Source organism: Dreissena polymorpha, chromosome 4, assembly GCF_020536995.1.
Source record: "Dreissena polymorpha isolate Duluth1 chromosome 4, UMN_Dpol_1.0, whole genome shotgun sequence".
Classification (NCBI taxonomy): Eukaryota; Metazoa; Mollusca; class Bivalvia; order Myida; family Dreissenidae; genus Dreissena; species Dreissena polymorpha.
In genome coordinates, this window is record NC_068358.1 from 12,068,096 (window position 1) to 12,085,437 (window position 17,342).

General features: G+C 36.2%; 1 protein-coding gene across 1 annotated transcript in view; it reads left to right on the plus strand.

The window, feature by feature from the left end:
• The first annotated feature begins 108 nt into the window (after positions 1-108).
• LOC127879043 (CD9 antigen-like) overlaps positions 109-17,342 on the plus strand; it is a 53,352-nt gene continuing 36,118 nt past the window's right edge. Inside the window, exons 1-2 of the mRNA XM_052425635.1 lie at positions 109-275; positions 11,913-12,015. Of these exons, the coding sequence (XP_052281595.1) occupies positions 210-275; positions 11,913-12,015 (169 nt within the window). The 5' untranslated portion in view covers positions 109-209. The remainder of the gene's footprint in view (positions 276-11,912; positions 12,016-17,342) is intronic.

Genomic DNA, 17,342 nt, shown 5'->3' on the forward strand with positions numbered 1-17,342 from the left:
AATAAATCGCTTATTTTTGCAAGTTACTTTCCCGCTTGCCGCCGTGCAGCATCAGTTGTTTTCCCCATTGGCGCCTCGTTCAATGAACCGTGAATGCCAGGGTTAACATATCGACGCTGTCGGTGTTTAGGAAGCGGAAAACCTGTGTGCTTTCGCTGTGTACAACGTTGATTATCTTATTTGTGTAATTTTAACCTACAAAATCCAAAATGGCAATGGGAAGTTGTTACACGTGTATTCGCTATTTGATGTTTGCATTCAACTTCCTCTTTTGGGTAAGTGATACCTATTTACGAAATTGATCTTTAACGAGTTTTGTTTACACTAACAATCGAAACTGTGAATCGCGCGCGTGCGCAAGAATTTCTTGCTGCAGCAAATATCTGAGGTTCGGTAAATGAACGCTTAGACTTAAGTTACTATTTTTCCATTTAAAGCAAAGCTTGTCGACGCCCATTGATCATTAAATTGCTGCAATAAATGTACATGCGTAACTGACCGTATGTAAATTAGGTCAGCAACTAATTGAGTTTATGCAATTAGCAATTCTAATTAGCACAGTAAATAGAAATACTCAATAGACAATAGATGTAGCCTTTAAAGTAAACGTAGTAAAAACTGGATTTATCAAATCAAAATCTGATATTTATATTTAAAATATTATATAAATATTACATGAAAATAATATATCAACATTATTGTCAGGCTTATAGATCTATTAGTTGCAATAATCCAACTCCCAGCTATTGACCCTCTAGGTCCTGTATGAGCTGTACGTATGTACGCATAAAAGCTCAGAGCATTCACATTAATAAATTGACTTGGTTTTATAAATAGCTACTCAAGAGTTTCATTTTCAGTTTATTGGCAATAGGCAAATGCATTTGCCTGTGGCCATTTACATTTGGCTTTTTTAGCTGACTTTTGGCCGTTATTGGGTTGTATACCCAATTGCAAAGAGGATTTCCCTCCCAAAACAATTCAAAAATTACCAGTTTAATGAATGTTTTACTTTTTATGTTTCGTCAAGAAGATTATTAGTCTAGAATAAAATGGTTTTTACATTGATCTATTCATTTTACAGGTATGTAAATAATAGGAATTTACCTGTAGATATGATTGCTATTGAACAATGAGTTGTGGAGAATAATAAATGTATGCAGGATGTGGCCTTTTGGTTATTTCTAATTTAGTGAATGAGCAATATAGTTTTGGTTGTAACAACTTTGAATAATTGCATATATTGTCATTGATAATTATTTGATATATACTCTCAAAAATGTGTAGCCTTTTCTCTTTAAATGTAAAAAAATTAACCATAAATCTTTCATCAATAATATCATGAATAATCCCTAAAATGTTCAGACAACTTGTAGGCAGCTGTCGAAACAATTTGTTAATAATCCAATAAACCAGTCAATAAAATCAGACCTGAACGAGTGAAGTAATATTCTTTGATATTTCTCCCTTAAAGGGATCTTTTCACGCTTTGGTAAATTGACAAAATTGAAAAAAGTTGTTTCAGATTCGCAAATTTTCGTTTTAGTTATGATATTTGTGAGGAAACAGTAATACTGAACATTTACCATGGTCTAATATAGCCATTATATGCAGTGCCTTCCCCAGGAATTTGTTCAGGCGCCCCGGGGGTGGGTTCGGGAGGGGTGTCCCCTCCCGACGTTGATTTTTTTTTAATTTAACGTGTCAATTCACGTTCTGTGGTGCGTTATAACTCAAAGAAAAACAGCGTCAAAAGACGTCATTTGGTGCACTATGACTCTTCAAAAAAATCCCCCAGTCATTTAAAAATATTTTTTTTATTGTTTAATTGTTTTAAAACTTTTCCGCACAAATAGTAAAATCCCGACTCGAACGATTCCCCAATACATCCGTTTCAACCCGACTCTATTACTGTATACTTACTATTTTTCAAGTTTCTATTTATTACCCGATAATCCCGTTTATTCCGTTTTTATCAATCTCTTTCTGGCAAATATTTACGATAAAAGCTTTCAGTTATTTCTTTAACACAAACCTTGCCATTTTTTAAGTGACTATTTATAGATTTTATGAAATATTGCCTCTGAATATGCGTCAATCCCCTGACCTGTTGTGTGCTTGTTAAAACGCTCAATACACGTCATTTGTATGCAATAGACGCGACGTTGTACATGCTGCATAATTTTCGCGCTCTTTTTAATTGAGAAAAAGATTCGACACAAAATAAATTTGCACTGCTTATTTGAAGCAAAAATATTTAACGTTGCTGTAACATTTACATTCGGTATGTGTTTCGGATTAAAAACGCGTTAACATCGACTTACGGTAATGGGTTTCGGATTACAAATTTAATTATTCCCATTTGAGATTTCAACAAATATTAACCGTTGCGTAATAAAGTCAACGATAATTTGTTTACACACTTTACGAGTCGAATAAATGTTTTGACGGAATTATGCATGAAATTCACGTTGTCCACGAGGATCACGGCCGGTTGCCATCATCAGTCTTCTAACTATCGATTATCGGACGAAACATTTACAAGTGTGCGTAATTAATTCAACGAAAATTTGTTAAAGCGCATTACGTGTCGAATAAATGTCAAAAAAACGAGGTGAATCAGTTCTATAAATGGACATGTTGAAATATACATGTTCTGGAATTAAATAAATTGTTATCACATAATTGTAACCGCTATAATAATTAATTGTTTACCACTTGCAATTAATTTCGCGTATTAATTATGAGTCATAGGTAACACTTATTTAATTTAATTTATATGTATCTTTTGACGATTTTAAAACCTAAAAATTATAAAGCGTTGCAACGCGAAACGATTGAATAATTTGGAGAGTTCTGTTTTTGTCGTTAAATTTTGTGAAACTACGAAGATTGCTTATATAAGGTATAAAATACTTCAAGTATATGTACTCGGCGGAATAGCTCAGTAGGCTAAAGCGTTTTTACTTCAGGATTCTGGCAGGACTCCAGGGGTCACTGGTTCGAAACCTGGTCCGGGCAATGTTCTTTTCCTTTTTTTAATTTTATTCTTGATTTTTTACTGGAGCTTTTACGATCCAATGTTTACATTTATCGATATAAAGCATTTAATGAATAAGTTAAAAAATGCCAAAATCTGTGAAAAGGCCCCTTTAATGGTTTTCAGACTTTTAGTTACCATAATTGAATGATATGATATAAACCAACTAACAGTTTGGTTATAAAAAGGTACAGTCAACAAAAAATGTTATTGCAATATTGGGAAAATGCGTGCAGATTTGACTGGCACAAACTACAATTTTTTGCATAGGGCCTGTAGAATTGGGTGAACTAATCCTTTGAAGAATGAATATTTTGGAGTGGGTGTGAAAGAAATTTATCTGATGAAGGAATGTCAAGCAGATACAGTAATTACATTAACAATTTAGAATGTCATTGTATGAACTTGGACTTGTGTGCTCCTTTGTTGATTCTTTTACACAACTGCTAAAGAAATTAAGCTCATCTGGTCATTCAGGTTCAAAATGTAGTAAAACTTGTCCAGGGTTATTCCGGCCTTCACGGTTCACTGAACAAAGTCATGTTTCAAAGCTTCCAGTGCCTTGCTTGACTTATTTTGAGTGTTTCAAGAAACAACTGAGTATTTATTATTGTTGAAGTATTTTGTAACCAGTACAACTGTACTTATTCCTGCAGTATTTATGTCAGAAACTGACACACATTTTTAGGTCTTGACACTTATGATGTAAATAAATATTTGTACAAGAATGCATCAGTGGCCAGTGAAATATAATTGTATTCAAGCCTAGAGGCTTGATTCTGAAAGGCAAAACACATTCTTTTACAGGTAAATCTTGCCCTACGGTCATATCTTCAACTCTGCCACAGTGGGATATTTGAAAAACTTGGCAGTATTTCAACACTTACAAAAGACAAATTTTACATTCTTTTTTTAGCAATTATCATGATGCAATAGTTTACCGATAAATCAAACATGATGCAAGTGATGTATGGATAGTAGTCGTAACTGGATGCATAACGGTTATTGAACATGTATTACTGATACATAAGTTAACCACACATTTAACTTATGAAAACATATACATATAGGCATGATGATTATCATTATGTTTAATATGTAAGATTCATTTGATTGTTAAAAGCTTGCTGAATTGAATGAAAAATGAAATTGATAGTATTGTATTTCTGTTAGACTTACAAAGTATTGCCTTAACCGGTCTTTAATATATGAGATCATAAACTTGTAATAACAGTCAGTTTGTAACAAGGATGTGTATACTTGGGTCATAATATAAAGATTACAAGTAATTACAGGTCCATATCACACCATTTAGTGGCTTTAGTTTGTGTTGCTTCATCAATTGTTTTTGGTTAATGTGTTATCAGATTTTGCTTGATGTTTTACACTTCTAAATAGGGGGAGGAGGGATGAGAAACTTAGGGTCTGGTAATTTATATTAAGACACATCTCCAGCTTTGAAAATATCTCTGTTGCATGAGTCTGATTTTTGCTTTTTAACAATTATTTTACCTGTTAACAATTGTTTTATTGAATAATGCATGTGTATTTTTAACTTAACTCTTGTTTGATAAACATTGTTTTCTTTTGTTTTTATTATTCAATTCCTTCAAGGATTTGGCCTTGCAGATTGTTTTCCTTTTTGTTTTCATTATTTTATTCCCTCAAGAATTTGGCCTTATCATTGAATTGGTGTTGAACTTGCATTCATAACTATTTCATGTATTCATATAGTCATTGAGGCATTCAGTGTGCATGTTTTCATTATTTAATTCCCTCAAGGATTTGGCTTCATCATTTTACTGATCCGGAACTTGCATTCATAACTATTTCATGTTCATGTATCCTTATATTCTTTGAGGCATTTATTCTGCACTTTTGCTACATATGAGATCCGATGAGTGAAAATCCGCTCATAACTATAATGCTGCTGATTATACATGTATGAACAATACAAGGCTGTGTATGCATTTAGAGGCAAAATCAGGAAATGTTAAAGGAGACCCTACTGTTAATTTCTGAGGTTGTTAGACATACTGGCGACAGAAAATCATAGGATCAAAAGATTACAAGGATATGGTGTATTTTTAGTCCCTTGTAACTTTACATGCACTTAATTAAATAGTCATTTACCTAGGCCAACATTTACTAGTGTTTTACTTAATACATGTAATTTATACTAATTGTGTATACTTGTGCAACATATGGAATGTCAAGTCTTTACCTTCAGCTGCTATTACAAAGGAATATTAATATTGTTATAATCAGCAATTTTTATGTCCCCCACCACATATTGTTTTTGCCCTGTCCGTTGGTTTGTTTGTTTAACCTAACTTTAACATTTGCCATTACTTTTGCAATATTGAAGATAGCAACTTTATATTTGGCATGCATGTGTATCTTATGGCGCTGCACATTTTGAGCGGTGAAAGGTCAAGGTCATCATTCAAGGTCAAATAAATACAGTGTAGATCAAAATCGCTCATTAAATGTAAACTTTTGCAATATTGAAGCTAGCAACTTGATATTTGGCATGCATGTGTACATGTATCTCATGGAGCTGAACATTTTGAGTGGTGAAAGGTCAAGGTCATCCTTCAAGGTCAAAGGTCATAGATATGGAGAGATAGTGTTTTACAAACACATGGCTTGTTTTCCTTCTTTATAAAGATCTGGAAAACGGCACTTTCCCAATAAGGAAAACAAAACAAATTTCCTAATTGCTGTAAAAAAAAATTCCCAATAAATTGAAGGAAACAAAAATATATATATTCTTATATATAAAATGCAAGGCAGTTAGTTTCTCTATGCAGCTCTATAGCTTGAACCTTAGTTAATATAATATTCACAACTTGACAATATTTAGTTATCAAGTATTTGGGAGCAAAAACTCAAATACACCAACTTCCCAATACATGTATGAAGACTTCACTATGCAAATTTTCCCAATTTATGAGGTTTTTCGCACACAATTTACCCTGTTGAGCTGGTAACAGTACTTTTCCCCATTGGGTAAACAAAATCGCTGATAATTATCCTAAGAAATATCAGGACGTGGGATGATTGCAATCTACAAGTTTCAATACAATTGTAGATATATGTCGGAGACAAATTAGCAACTTTAATAATGTAATGAGAGGCTAGACTCTCAACTAAGTAAGTAATGGAACCAGGGTGTTTTAGGGACAATGACAGCTCATTAATTCAAATTTTAATGAAGGTAAATTCTGACAAGCATTGTTGTGCAAAGGTTTTAACCTTATTTAATACCTGTTGTTTAGGCCATAAAAAATAACTAGATTCTCATCCAAATTTTGGGGAAAATTGGGGCGGGTGGGTGGGTTTTATTTTTTATCTTTTATTTTTCATTTTATGTGTCGGACCTATATATAAGTAATGAAATGTTCACAAATTTGTTGGTTTATATGCATAACGCCTATATGTATGTATGTATGTATGTATGTATTGATGTATGTATGTAAACTTAAATATAACAAAAGAAATACATAATCAAAATTTGACTATTAATGTGTTTTATTTTACCTTTTTAATTCATGTTAAACATATCATGACATTCAATAAAACATTGACTAGACAAAGTATTAAAGAAAATACAAATCTGTAACAGAACTCTTTACGTTATTTTTTCAGTATGACTAGATATCATTGATAATCCCAACGCTTTTTGAAAAGCGTGGGGATATTGTGGTTATCTCCGCCGTCTGTCTGTCTGTCCGTCCTGGCCACTATTATCTCCTACACTATTAGCACTAGAACCTTGAAACTTACACTCATGGTACATGTAGCTATGACCATATGTGCGACAGTGCACTATTCAGAATTTTGATCTGACCCCTGGGTCAAAAGTTATGGGGGTTGGGGTTGGGCCAGGTCAGAGGGGGGGGGGGCATTTGGCACATTTGTTCACTATCATTAGATGATGTGTTGCGCGAAAGAATTACGTCGATATCTCCAAGGTCAAGGTCACAATTTGTGTTTGAAGATCAAAAATGGCCATAAATGAGCTTGTCCGAGCCATAACTTTGTCGTTTATCGTCAGATTTTAAAATCATTGGGCACAATTGTTTACCATCATTAGACGGTATGTCGTGTAAAAGAATTACGTCGATATCTCCAAGGTCAAGGTCACAATTTGTGTTTGAAGGTCAAAAATGGTCATAAATGGGCTTGTCCGGGCCATTACTTTGTCGTTCATTGTCAGATTTTAAAATCATTTGGCACATTTGTTCACCATCATTAGACAGTGTGTCGCTTGAAAGAATTACGTCGATATCTCCAAGGTCAAGGTCACAATTTGAGTTTGAAGGTCAAAAATGGCCATAATGAGCTTGTCTGGGCCATTACTTGGTGATTCATTGTGAGATTTTAAAATCATTTGGCACATATGTTCACCATCATTAGACAGTGTGTCCCTCGAAAGAATCACGTCGATATCTCCAAGGTCAAGGTCACAATAATGAATTTGAGTTTGAAGGTCAAAAATGGCCATACATGAACTTGTCTGGGCGATTACTATGTCATTCATTGTGACATTTTAAAATCATTTTGCACATTTGTTCACCATTATTGGACGGTGTGTTGCGCGAAAGAATAACATCAATATCTCCAAGGTCAAGGTCGCCACAACTAAAAATATATTGATTTTGAAACGACTATGTAACTATGCACATTTTGATTTTTGAGTTGTCTCTCTTTATCAGACTTTTATTTTCTAATTGACATCAAGGTCAATTTTACACAAGGGGGTTAACAATACACATTTTGAATTGCCTTCCTTTATCAGACTTTTTTTCAACTGAAAACCTGGTTTTGTGACAACTTTTTCCTGTTTTAGGTTATTTTACAATAATTTCTTCATTTCTACACCGATTGTCTTTAAATTGATACTGAACCTCTCTTTTGATAACGGTCAATCTCAGCTATGCATGGCCCGATTACCAACCCTGGGGCACCCCGCCCACATAGGCCACGCCCACCCAAAGTTGCCTTTTACTATAATTTCATTATTTCTACACCGATTCACTTCAAATTGATACTGAACCTCTCTTATGACAATACGGTTAATCTCAACTATGCATAGCCCCATTACCAACCCTGGGGCGCCCCACCCACATAGGCCACGCCCACCCAAAATTGCCTTTTACTACAATTTCTTCATTTCTACATCGATTTACTTTAAATTGATACTGAACCTCTTTTATGACAATACGGTCAATCTCAACTATGCATGGCCCCATTACCAACCCTGGGGCTCCCCGCCCACATAGGCCACGCCTACCCAAAATTGCCTTTTACTATAATTTCTTCATTTCTACACCGATTTACTTCAAATTGATACTGAACCTCTGTATGACAATACGGTCAATCTCAACTATGTATGGCCCCATTACCAACCCTTGGGCGCCCAGCCCACATAGGCCATGCCCACCCAAAATTGCCTTTTACTATAATTTCTTCATTTCTACACCAATATACTTCTAATTGATACTGAACTTCTCTTATGACAATACGGTCAATCTCAACTATGCATGGCCCCCTTTCCAACCCTGGGGCACCCCTGGGTCAAACATGCGGCGTGGGGATACGCGTCGGCCTCTGCCACGCCGTTTCTACATGTAGTTAAAACATGGTCTGCATTCAATAGACAACATTTACTACTTCAAGTTTTAATTGGATGAAGATGTTGAGAATGAAGATGATACATATTTGATATGGGAAGTTTCAGGGATGTCTGCTATACTAAGCCAATAAAATTTCCTAGAGTCCGACATTTTAACTAACTGTAACATCGGGTGACACCTGTGTCAATTCTAAGTTATTTCGGCCAACAAAGTTTTAGTATCTGCACATTTTGACACCCTGTACCAATCTTTTATGGTTGTAACGCCGTTTCTACACCTCAAAATAAGAAACATTTGTTCTATTACCCATTTAAATACTTATATTATCCCTTTCCCACTTAGAAACAAGTGAAAATGGCTATGTGCAAACAGCATAAAACCAGAACAGCTTGTGAGTAACTTGCAGTCTGTTCAGGTTTAATGCTGTTTGCTGCAGTATCTAAGGGTTGGCATTAAAGCCTTTAAAACTAACTTTCTTAGTAACTACAAATGCGTGAAAATACGTATCTAAGTCGCAAAGGGTTAACAAACTACATGGCTTGTATCTTTTTTTATTCATTTACACATACATTGCCTTATTTCCTGGTTAACTCTATTAGATATTAAAATATTTGATATTTTTTATTTATGCCCCCTTTCGAAGAAAAGGGGGTATATAGTTTTCGCACTATCTGTCAGTCTATCTGTCTGTCACATTTTTCGTGTCTGCTCTCTATTTCAAATAGTTTTCATCCGATCTTTACCAAACTTGGTCAGAAGTTGTATCAAGACAATATCTAGGTAAAGTCTGAATATGGGTCATGCTGTGTCAAAAACTAGGTCACAGGGTCACTTAGTGCATTTCAAGGATTTAGCATGGTGTCTGTTCTCTAATTGAAGTAGTTTTCATCTGATCTTTACCAAACTTGGTAAGAAGTTGTATCAAGACAATATCTAGGTCAAGTTTGAATATGGGTCATGCGGTGTCAAAAACTAGGTCACGGGGTCACTTAGTGCATTTCAAGGATTAAGCATGGTGTCCGCTCGCTAATTGAAGTAGTTTTCATCTGATCTTAACCAAACTTGGTCAGAAGTTGAATCAAGACAATATCTAGGTCACGTTCAAATATGGGTCATGCCAGGTCAAAATCTAGGTGACGGGGTCACTAAGTGCATTTCAAGGATTTAGCATGGTGTCCGCTCTCTAGTTTATGTGGCTGTCTGATTTATTTTGATATTCTAAGACATTTTTATGCCCCCGAAGGAGGGCATATAGTGATCAGACTGTCCATCCGTCTGTTCGTCACACTTTGCGTTTAGATTTCGAAAAATGCTCAGAACTTCTATGTCGCTTCAGAAAGCAATTTTATAATTGGCATACATGTGTAAATGGACAAGGCCTTTCCATACGCACACAAATTTTGACCCCTGTGACCTTAACCTTGAACTTGCAGTCCGCGCTTAGGTTTCGAAATCTGCATTTAGGTTTCGAAAAAAGCTCATAACTTCTACCAAGCGTTTATAGGGGGCTTAAGTCATCCTATGGTGACAGCTCTTGTTTATATATTAATATATTCATGAAATTAAATGTATAAATAATTGCCCTGGGAAGGGGCACAGTGTGGTGGTAGTTGGGGGAGGGGGATGCAGTGAATGGTAGCCAAGCATACAGAATTGTCCATTTATTCAGAACAGCAAAGTAATCTTTGTTTATTCAAACAAAAATTGTATCAATCAAATGATTACCGTATTTGGTTTTAAGGCTATACTGCTATAGTTTATATTCGGTCTTTTCAATTTTTCATTGATAATAATCAGAAGGACTAGAGATTAAATCAGTTTTTGGTGCAAAGAGTTCAATAGAAGTAAAAAAGAAATTCCTATTGGATGATAAAGTAAGTGGTGTGAGACATGTCCGTCTTTGCATTAAACCTACTGAATATGAGACTTTGCACCATGCTTTATGGCTTTGCAGCTACCGGTAGTACAAACTTCAGAATAACAAGTTGTGGAGTCACATCTTCTATAGGAGCTCTTACTGTTTTATTAAGTGCCATGTTTACGACTTCATTTGATATTTTCTTTTATTTTAAGTGTTCCCAGTTCACTTTTTAAGCTGGGGATGTTTACAAGTGTACTTACAATGTACAAGTGCTATCTTTTTTAAGAACAATTGAGCCTTGTTCTGAGAAAACTGGTTTTAATGCATGTGCGTAAAGTGTGGTCCCAGATTAGCCTGTGCAGTCTGCACAGGCTAATCAGGGATGACACTTTCCGCCTAAGCTTGATTTTTGGTAAGGAGGGACATCCTTGAAATGAAAAATACCATAAAAGTGGAGTGTTATCCCTGATTAGCCTGTGCATACTGCACAGGCTAATCTGGGATGACACTTAACGCACATGCATTTTACCCAATTTTCACAGAACAAGACACAATTAATTATGGGTCCCCCTACCAGACCCAAATTTTTACGAAACAAACCCACTGTATGTGCAACCCTTGGGGGTTTGTTGTAGGCTGATTACTGTAGATTCATCTAGTTTGGTCGACATAAAATGTGCTGGATTTATAAAATTTTGCATTTGATCTCAGCCATTTGCATGTTTGGAGACTACAACTAATTTCTCAACTCTGTATGCAACCCTTGGGCTTTTTGTGGGCTGAGTTATCACCACAATGATGGTCATGAGGGGATATACATTCCACAAGAGCTATCCATTATGTTGCTGTTTACTGCAGTGATAGATGGTGTATGCATGTATCACTAGGCAATATTCAAAGGGAAACATACCAATAGCAATATTATTTACAATTTGGTTTGATAAAAAGCAACACAATTTCTTAAATACAAAATTATATTGGCTAAATGCGTGTGTGTAAGGTGTCCACCCCACAATACCCTGTGCATTTCGCGCAGTCAAATGATGGATGACACTTTCTGACTTCAGTGGATTTTTGTTTAGAGTCTACCGATAAAAAGAAATTAAATATTCCAAAACAGCAGAAATTGTAGTCCCTGGTAACCTGTGCCGACTGCCTGTGCAATCTGGGACGACACTTTACACAAATGCATTAAGCCCAATTTTCCTAGATCACAGCTCAGTCAATAATCTCTTACCTCGTAGTTGCTGGGCTGTGAAGGACTATCAGTCTTCATTAGAGGATTTGCAATTCACAAGAACCATCACTCTTGCCTCTCTTCTTATATAGTTATTGCCCTTTGATAATTCATTGATCCCTTTCTTTCCAGTTGTTGGGCTGTGCTATCCTGGGTATTGGCATCTGGATTCGCGTGGATGAGAACTTCAGCAAATATGTCAACAATAGCGACCAGTTTGGAATGCTCTACACAGGTAACAGCGGTCTAGCTTAACCCTTTACATGCTGGGAAATTTGTCGTCTGCTAAAATGTTGTCTGCCGAATTTCTTAAATTAGCATTTTCTTCAGTTTTTTAGCTCTGCTCATGGTGAGCTTTTGTGATCGCCTTTTGTTTGTCGTGCGTCGTCCGTCGTGCGTCATCAACATTTTGCCTTGTGAACACTCTAGAGGCCACATTTATCGTCCGATCTTCATGAAACTTGGTCAGAACATTTGTCCCATTGATACCTAGACTGAGTTCAAAACTGGGTCATGATGGGTCAAAAACTAGGTCACTAGGTCAAGAAAAAGAAAAACCTTGTGAACACTGTAGAAGTCACATTTGTGGCCAAATCTTCATGTTACTTTGTCAAAATGTTTGTCTAAATGATATGTTGGTTGAGTTAAAAAATGGTTGCGGTCCGTTGAAAAACATAGATGCCAGGGGGCGAGGCAGTATTCCTTATATGGCTATAGCAGTGCCTTCCCCAGGAATTTTTTTCAGGCGCCCCGGGGCCGATCGGGGTGGGTTCGGGAGGGGTGTCCCCTCCGTACGTTGATTTTTTATTTATTTAACGTGTCAATTCACGTTCTGTGGTGCGTTATAACTCAAAGAAAAACAGCGTCAAAAGACGTCATTTGGTGCGCTATGACTCTTAAAAAAAATCCCCCAGTCATTTAAAAATATATTTTTTATATTGTTTAATTGTTTTAAAACTTTTCCGCACAGATAGTAAAATCCCGCCTCGAACGATTCCCCAATACATCCGTTTCAACCCGACTCTATTCCTGTATACTTACTATTTTTCAAGTTTCTATTTATTACCCGATAATCCCGTTTATTCCGTTGTTATCAATCTCTTTCTAGTAAATATTTACGATAAAAGCTTTCAGTTATTTCTTTAACACAAACCTTGCCATTTTTTAAGTGACTATTTATAGATTTGATGAAATATTGCCTCTGAATATGCCTCTGAATATGCCTCTGAATATGCGTCAATCCCCTGACCTGTTGTGTGCTTGTTAAAACGCTCAATACACGCCATTTGTATGCAATAGACGCGACGTTGTACATGCTGCATAATTTTCGCGCTCTTTTTAATTGAGAAAAAGATTCGACACAAAATAAATTTGCACTGCTAATTTGAAGCAAAAATATTTAACGTTGCGGTAACATTTACATTCGGAAGTGTGTTTCGGATTAAAAACGCGTTAACATCGACTTACGGGAATGGGTTTCGGATTACAAATTTAATTATTCCCATTAAAGATTTCAACAAATATTAACCGTTGCGTTATAAATTCAACGATAATTTGTTTAAACACTTTACGAGTCGAATAAATGTTTTGACGGAATAATGCATGAAATTCACGTTGTCCACGAGGATCACGGCCGGTTGCCATCATCAGCCTTCTAACTATCGATTATCGGACGAAACATTTACAAGTGTGCGTAATTAATTCAACGAAAATTTGTTAAAGCGCATTACGTGTCGAATAAATGTCAGAAAAACGAGGTGAATCAGTTCTATAAATGGACATGTTGAAATATACATGTACTGGAATTAAATAAATTGTTATCACATAATTGTAACCGGGAGTCATTTGCACAACTTACTCGCTATAATAATTAATTGTTTACCACTTGCAATTAATTTCTCGTATTAATTATGAGTCATAGTTAACACTTGTTTACAGTAAAAAGGTGTGATGATGATGCCCGAAACCGTCTTTAATGTTCTGTACTGTACTAATTACCGGTTTCATATTGCTCAAATGGTACAACTTCTTGCTAATCAAGCTGCGATAAACTCTTACTTCATGCCCGACGTCAATCAAAAATAATGGTCGATAGTTAACCCCGCCCTCACAAGCATTCGCGTAACCGATTGGACGATGAACTTCACAGTTTGACGACTGGAAAGTTACCAGATACATCCTTGTCAGCATTTAAATGACCGTGTAATGTGGCTAGAAAAATCGATACGCGCGTCATGCTATTCTCTTATCAGTGGATTATCCATTACCCCATGTGGTGTTTATGGCGATTACTTGTGAAAGTAGGTACTGAGTGCTCTTTTAAAACAGGAAATATTGATACACTGATAGGGAAACCTTGATTTTTTTGGACAATCTCCACTTCCTTTTACTGAAGAATACACTGATCGGAAAATTTCAAGCGCCCCGGGGACTCTGATTTCGAAATTCAAGCGCCCCGGTAAGGGGCGCTTAAATGGCCTGGGGAAGACCCTGTATAGAGAAACCTTGTGAACACTCAAGAAGTCACAAATTTTGCCCAATCATCATGAAACTTGGTGGAAACATTGCTTTCATTGATATCTCAGACGAGTGAGAAAATGGTCCAGATCGGTGAAAAAACATGGCGGCCAGGGGGCAGGGCAGTTTTCTCTATATGTATATAGTGGAAACATGTGAACACTCTAGAAGTCACATTTTTGGTCCAATTTTCATAAAATTTGGTCAGAACATGTGTTTTCTGGATATGACGGTTGAGTTCGAAAATGGTTACGTTTGCTTGAAAAACATGGCTGCCAAGGGGCGGGGCATTATTCCTTATATGGCTATATATGGCTATAGCAAAATCTTCTTAACACTCTAGAGGCCAAATTTATTGTCCGATCTTCATGAAACTTGGTCAGAAGATTCATCCAAATAATATCTTGGACGAGTATGAAAATGATGCTGGTTGGTTGAAAAACATGGCCGCCAGGGGGCGGGGCATTTTTCCTTATATGGCTATATATGGCTATAGTAAAATCTTGTTAACACTCTGGAGGTCACATTTATTGTCCAATCTTCATGAAACTTGGTCAGAAGATTCATCCCAATAATATCTTCGAAGAGTTCGAAAATGATGCCGGTTGGTTGAAAAACATGGCCGCCAGGGAGCAGGGCATATTTAGCTCGACTATTATATATGAAATATATATAGAGGAGCTATCCTACTCACCCCGGCGTTGGCGTGAGCATCTGCGTTAGGGTCAAATGTTAAAGTTTTTGTACTACCCAAATATTTTCTTTGTCCCTTGACATATTGCTTTCATATTTAGCATACTTGTTTACCAACATTACCCCAACCTATAAACAAGAGCAGACAACTCTATCAAGCATTTTGTCATAATTATGGCCCCTTTTCCACTTAGAATATGCAGCAAATGTTAAAGTTTTCTTACTACCCCATTTATTTTCATTGTCCCTTGACATATTGCTTTCATATTTTGCATACTTGTTTACCAACATCACCCCAACCTATAAACAAGAGCAGACAACTCTATCAAGCATTTTGTCATAATTATTGCCCCTTTTATACTTGAATATGCATATTATTGATAAATCTATGTTAAAGTTTGCGTACTACCCCAAATATTTCCTATATCCTTTGACATATTGCTTTTATATGTTTCATACTTGTTAACCAACATGACCCCAACCTATAAACAATAGCAGAACACTGTATCAAGCATTTTGACATAATTATGACCCCTTTTACACTAAGATAATTGAACATTTTGCTTAAATTGCCATAACTTCTTTATTGATGATCACATTTTATTATTACTTTGACAAAGCAACACTTATTTTTTTATGTCCCCCACTATAGTAGTGGGGGACATATTGTTTTTGCCCTGTTGGTCCGTTGGTCTGTTGGTCTGTTTGCGCCAACTTTAACATTTTGCAATAACTTTTGCTATATTGAAGATAGCAACTTCATATTTGGCATGCATGTGCATCTCATGAAGCTGCACATTTTGAGTGGTGAAAGGTCAAGGTCAAGGTCATCCTTCAAGGTCAGAGGTCAAATATATGTGGCCAAAATCGCTCATTTTATGAATACTTTTGCAATATTGAAGATAGCAACTTGATATTTGGCATGCATGTGTATCTCATGGAGCTGCACATTTTGAGTGGTGAAAGGTCAAGGTCAAGGTCATCCTTCAAGGTCAGAGGTCAAATATATGTGGCCCAAATCGCTTATTTTATAAATACTTTTGCAATATTGAAGATAGCAACTTGATATTTGGCATGCATGTGCATCTCATGGAGCTGCACATTTTGAGTGGTGAAAGGTCAAGGTCATCCTTCAAGGTCAGAGGTCAAATATATGTGGCCCAAATCGCTTATTTTATGAATACTTTTGCAATATTGAAGATAGCAACTTGATATTTGGCATGCATGTGTATCTCATAGAGCTGCACATTTTGAGTGGTGAAAGGTCAAGGTCATCCCTCACAAGGTCAAGGTCATCCTTAAGAGTCAAACGTCATATAGGGGGACATTGTGTTTCACAAACACATCTTGTTTTTTTTTAAAAACATCGTCTCATAAATTACCACACCCCACATTATACCCCCTCTCACCCCCCCCCCTCATTTTTTTTTAAATACCATCTAATAAATTACAACACCCCACATTATACCCCCCCCCCCCAAAAAAAAAAAAAAATATTTTTTTTTACCTTTTTTTTATTTATTGAAAGATCGTCTAATAAATGACCACACCTCACATTGTACCCCCTCTCAACCCCCCCGCCCCCCCCTCCCAAACAATTTTTATTTTGTTCCTTTTTTTATTTTTGAAAGATCGTCTAATAAATTATTGAATATGAACAATTTCCCCATGATGGCTTACGTTATACTGTCAAGCACTCGAATAGTCGAGCGCGCTGTCCTCTGACTGCTCTTGTTCCTTATATGGCTATAGTAAAACCTTGTTAACACTCTAGAGGCCACATTTATTTTCCGATCTTCATGAGACTTGGTCAGAAGATTGTCCAAATGATATCTTGGATGAGTTTGAAAATGGTTACCTTTGCTTGAAAAATATGGCTGTCAAGGGGCGGGGCATTTTTCCTTATATGGCTATATATGGCCATAGTAAAATCTTGTTAACACTCTAGAGGCCACATTTAGTGTCCAATCTTCATGAAACTTGGTCAGAAGATTCATCCCAATAATATCTTGGAAGAGTTAAAAAATGATGCTGGTTGGTTGAAAAACATTGCCGCCAGGGAGCGGGGCCGATAATTTTCCCTTATATGGCTATAGTTAAACCTTGTTAACACTCTAAAGGCCACATTTATTGTTCAATCTTCATGAAATTTGGTCAGAAAATTGGTCTCAATAATATCTTGGATGAGTTCGAAAATAATTATGTTTGCTTGAAAAACATGGCTTCCAAGGGGCGGTCTTCATAAAACTTGGTCAGAAGAATTCTCCCAATAATATCTTGTTATCTCAGGTGAGCGACTTCGGGCCTTTCAGGCCCTCTTCTTTTCAAAGAATACTATTAGAATAGCAAGCA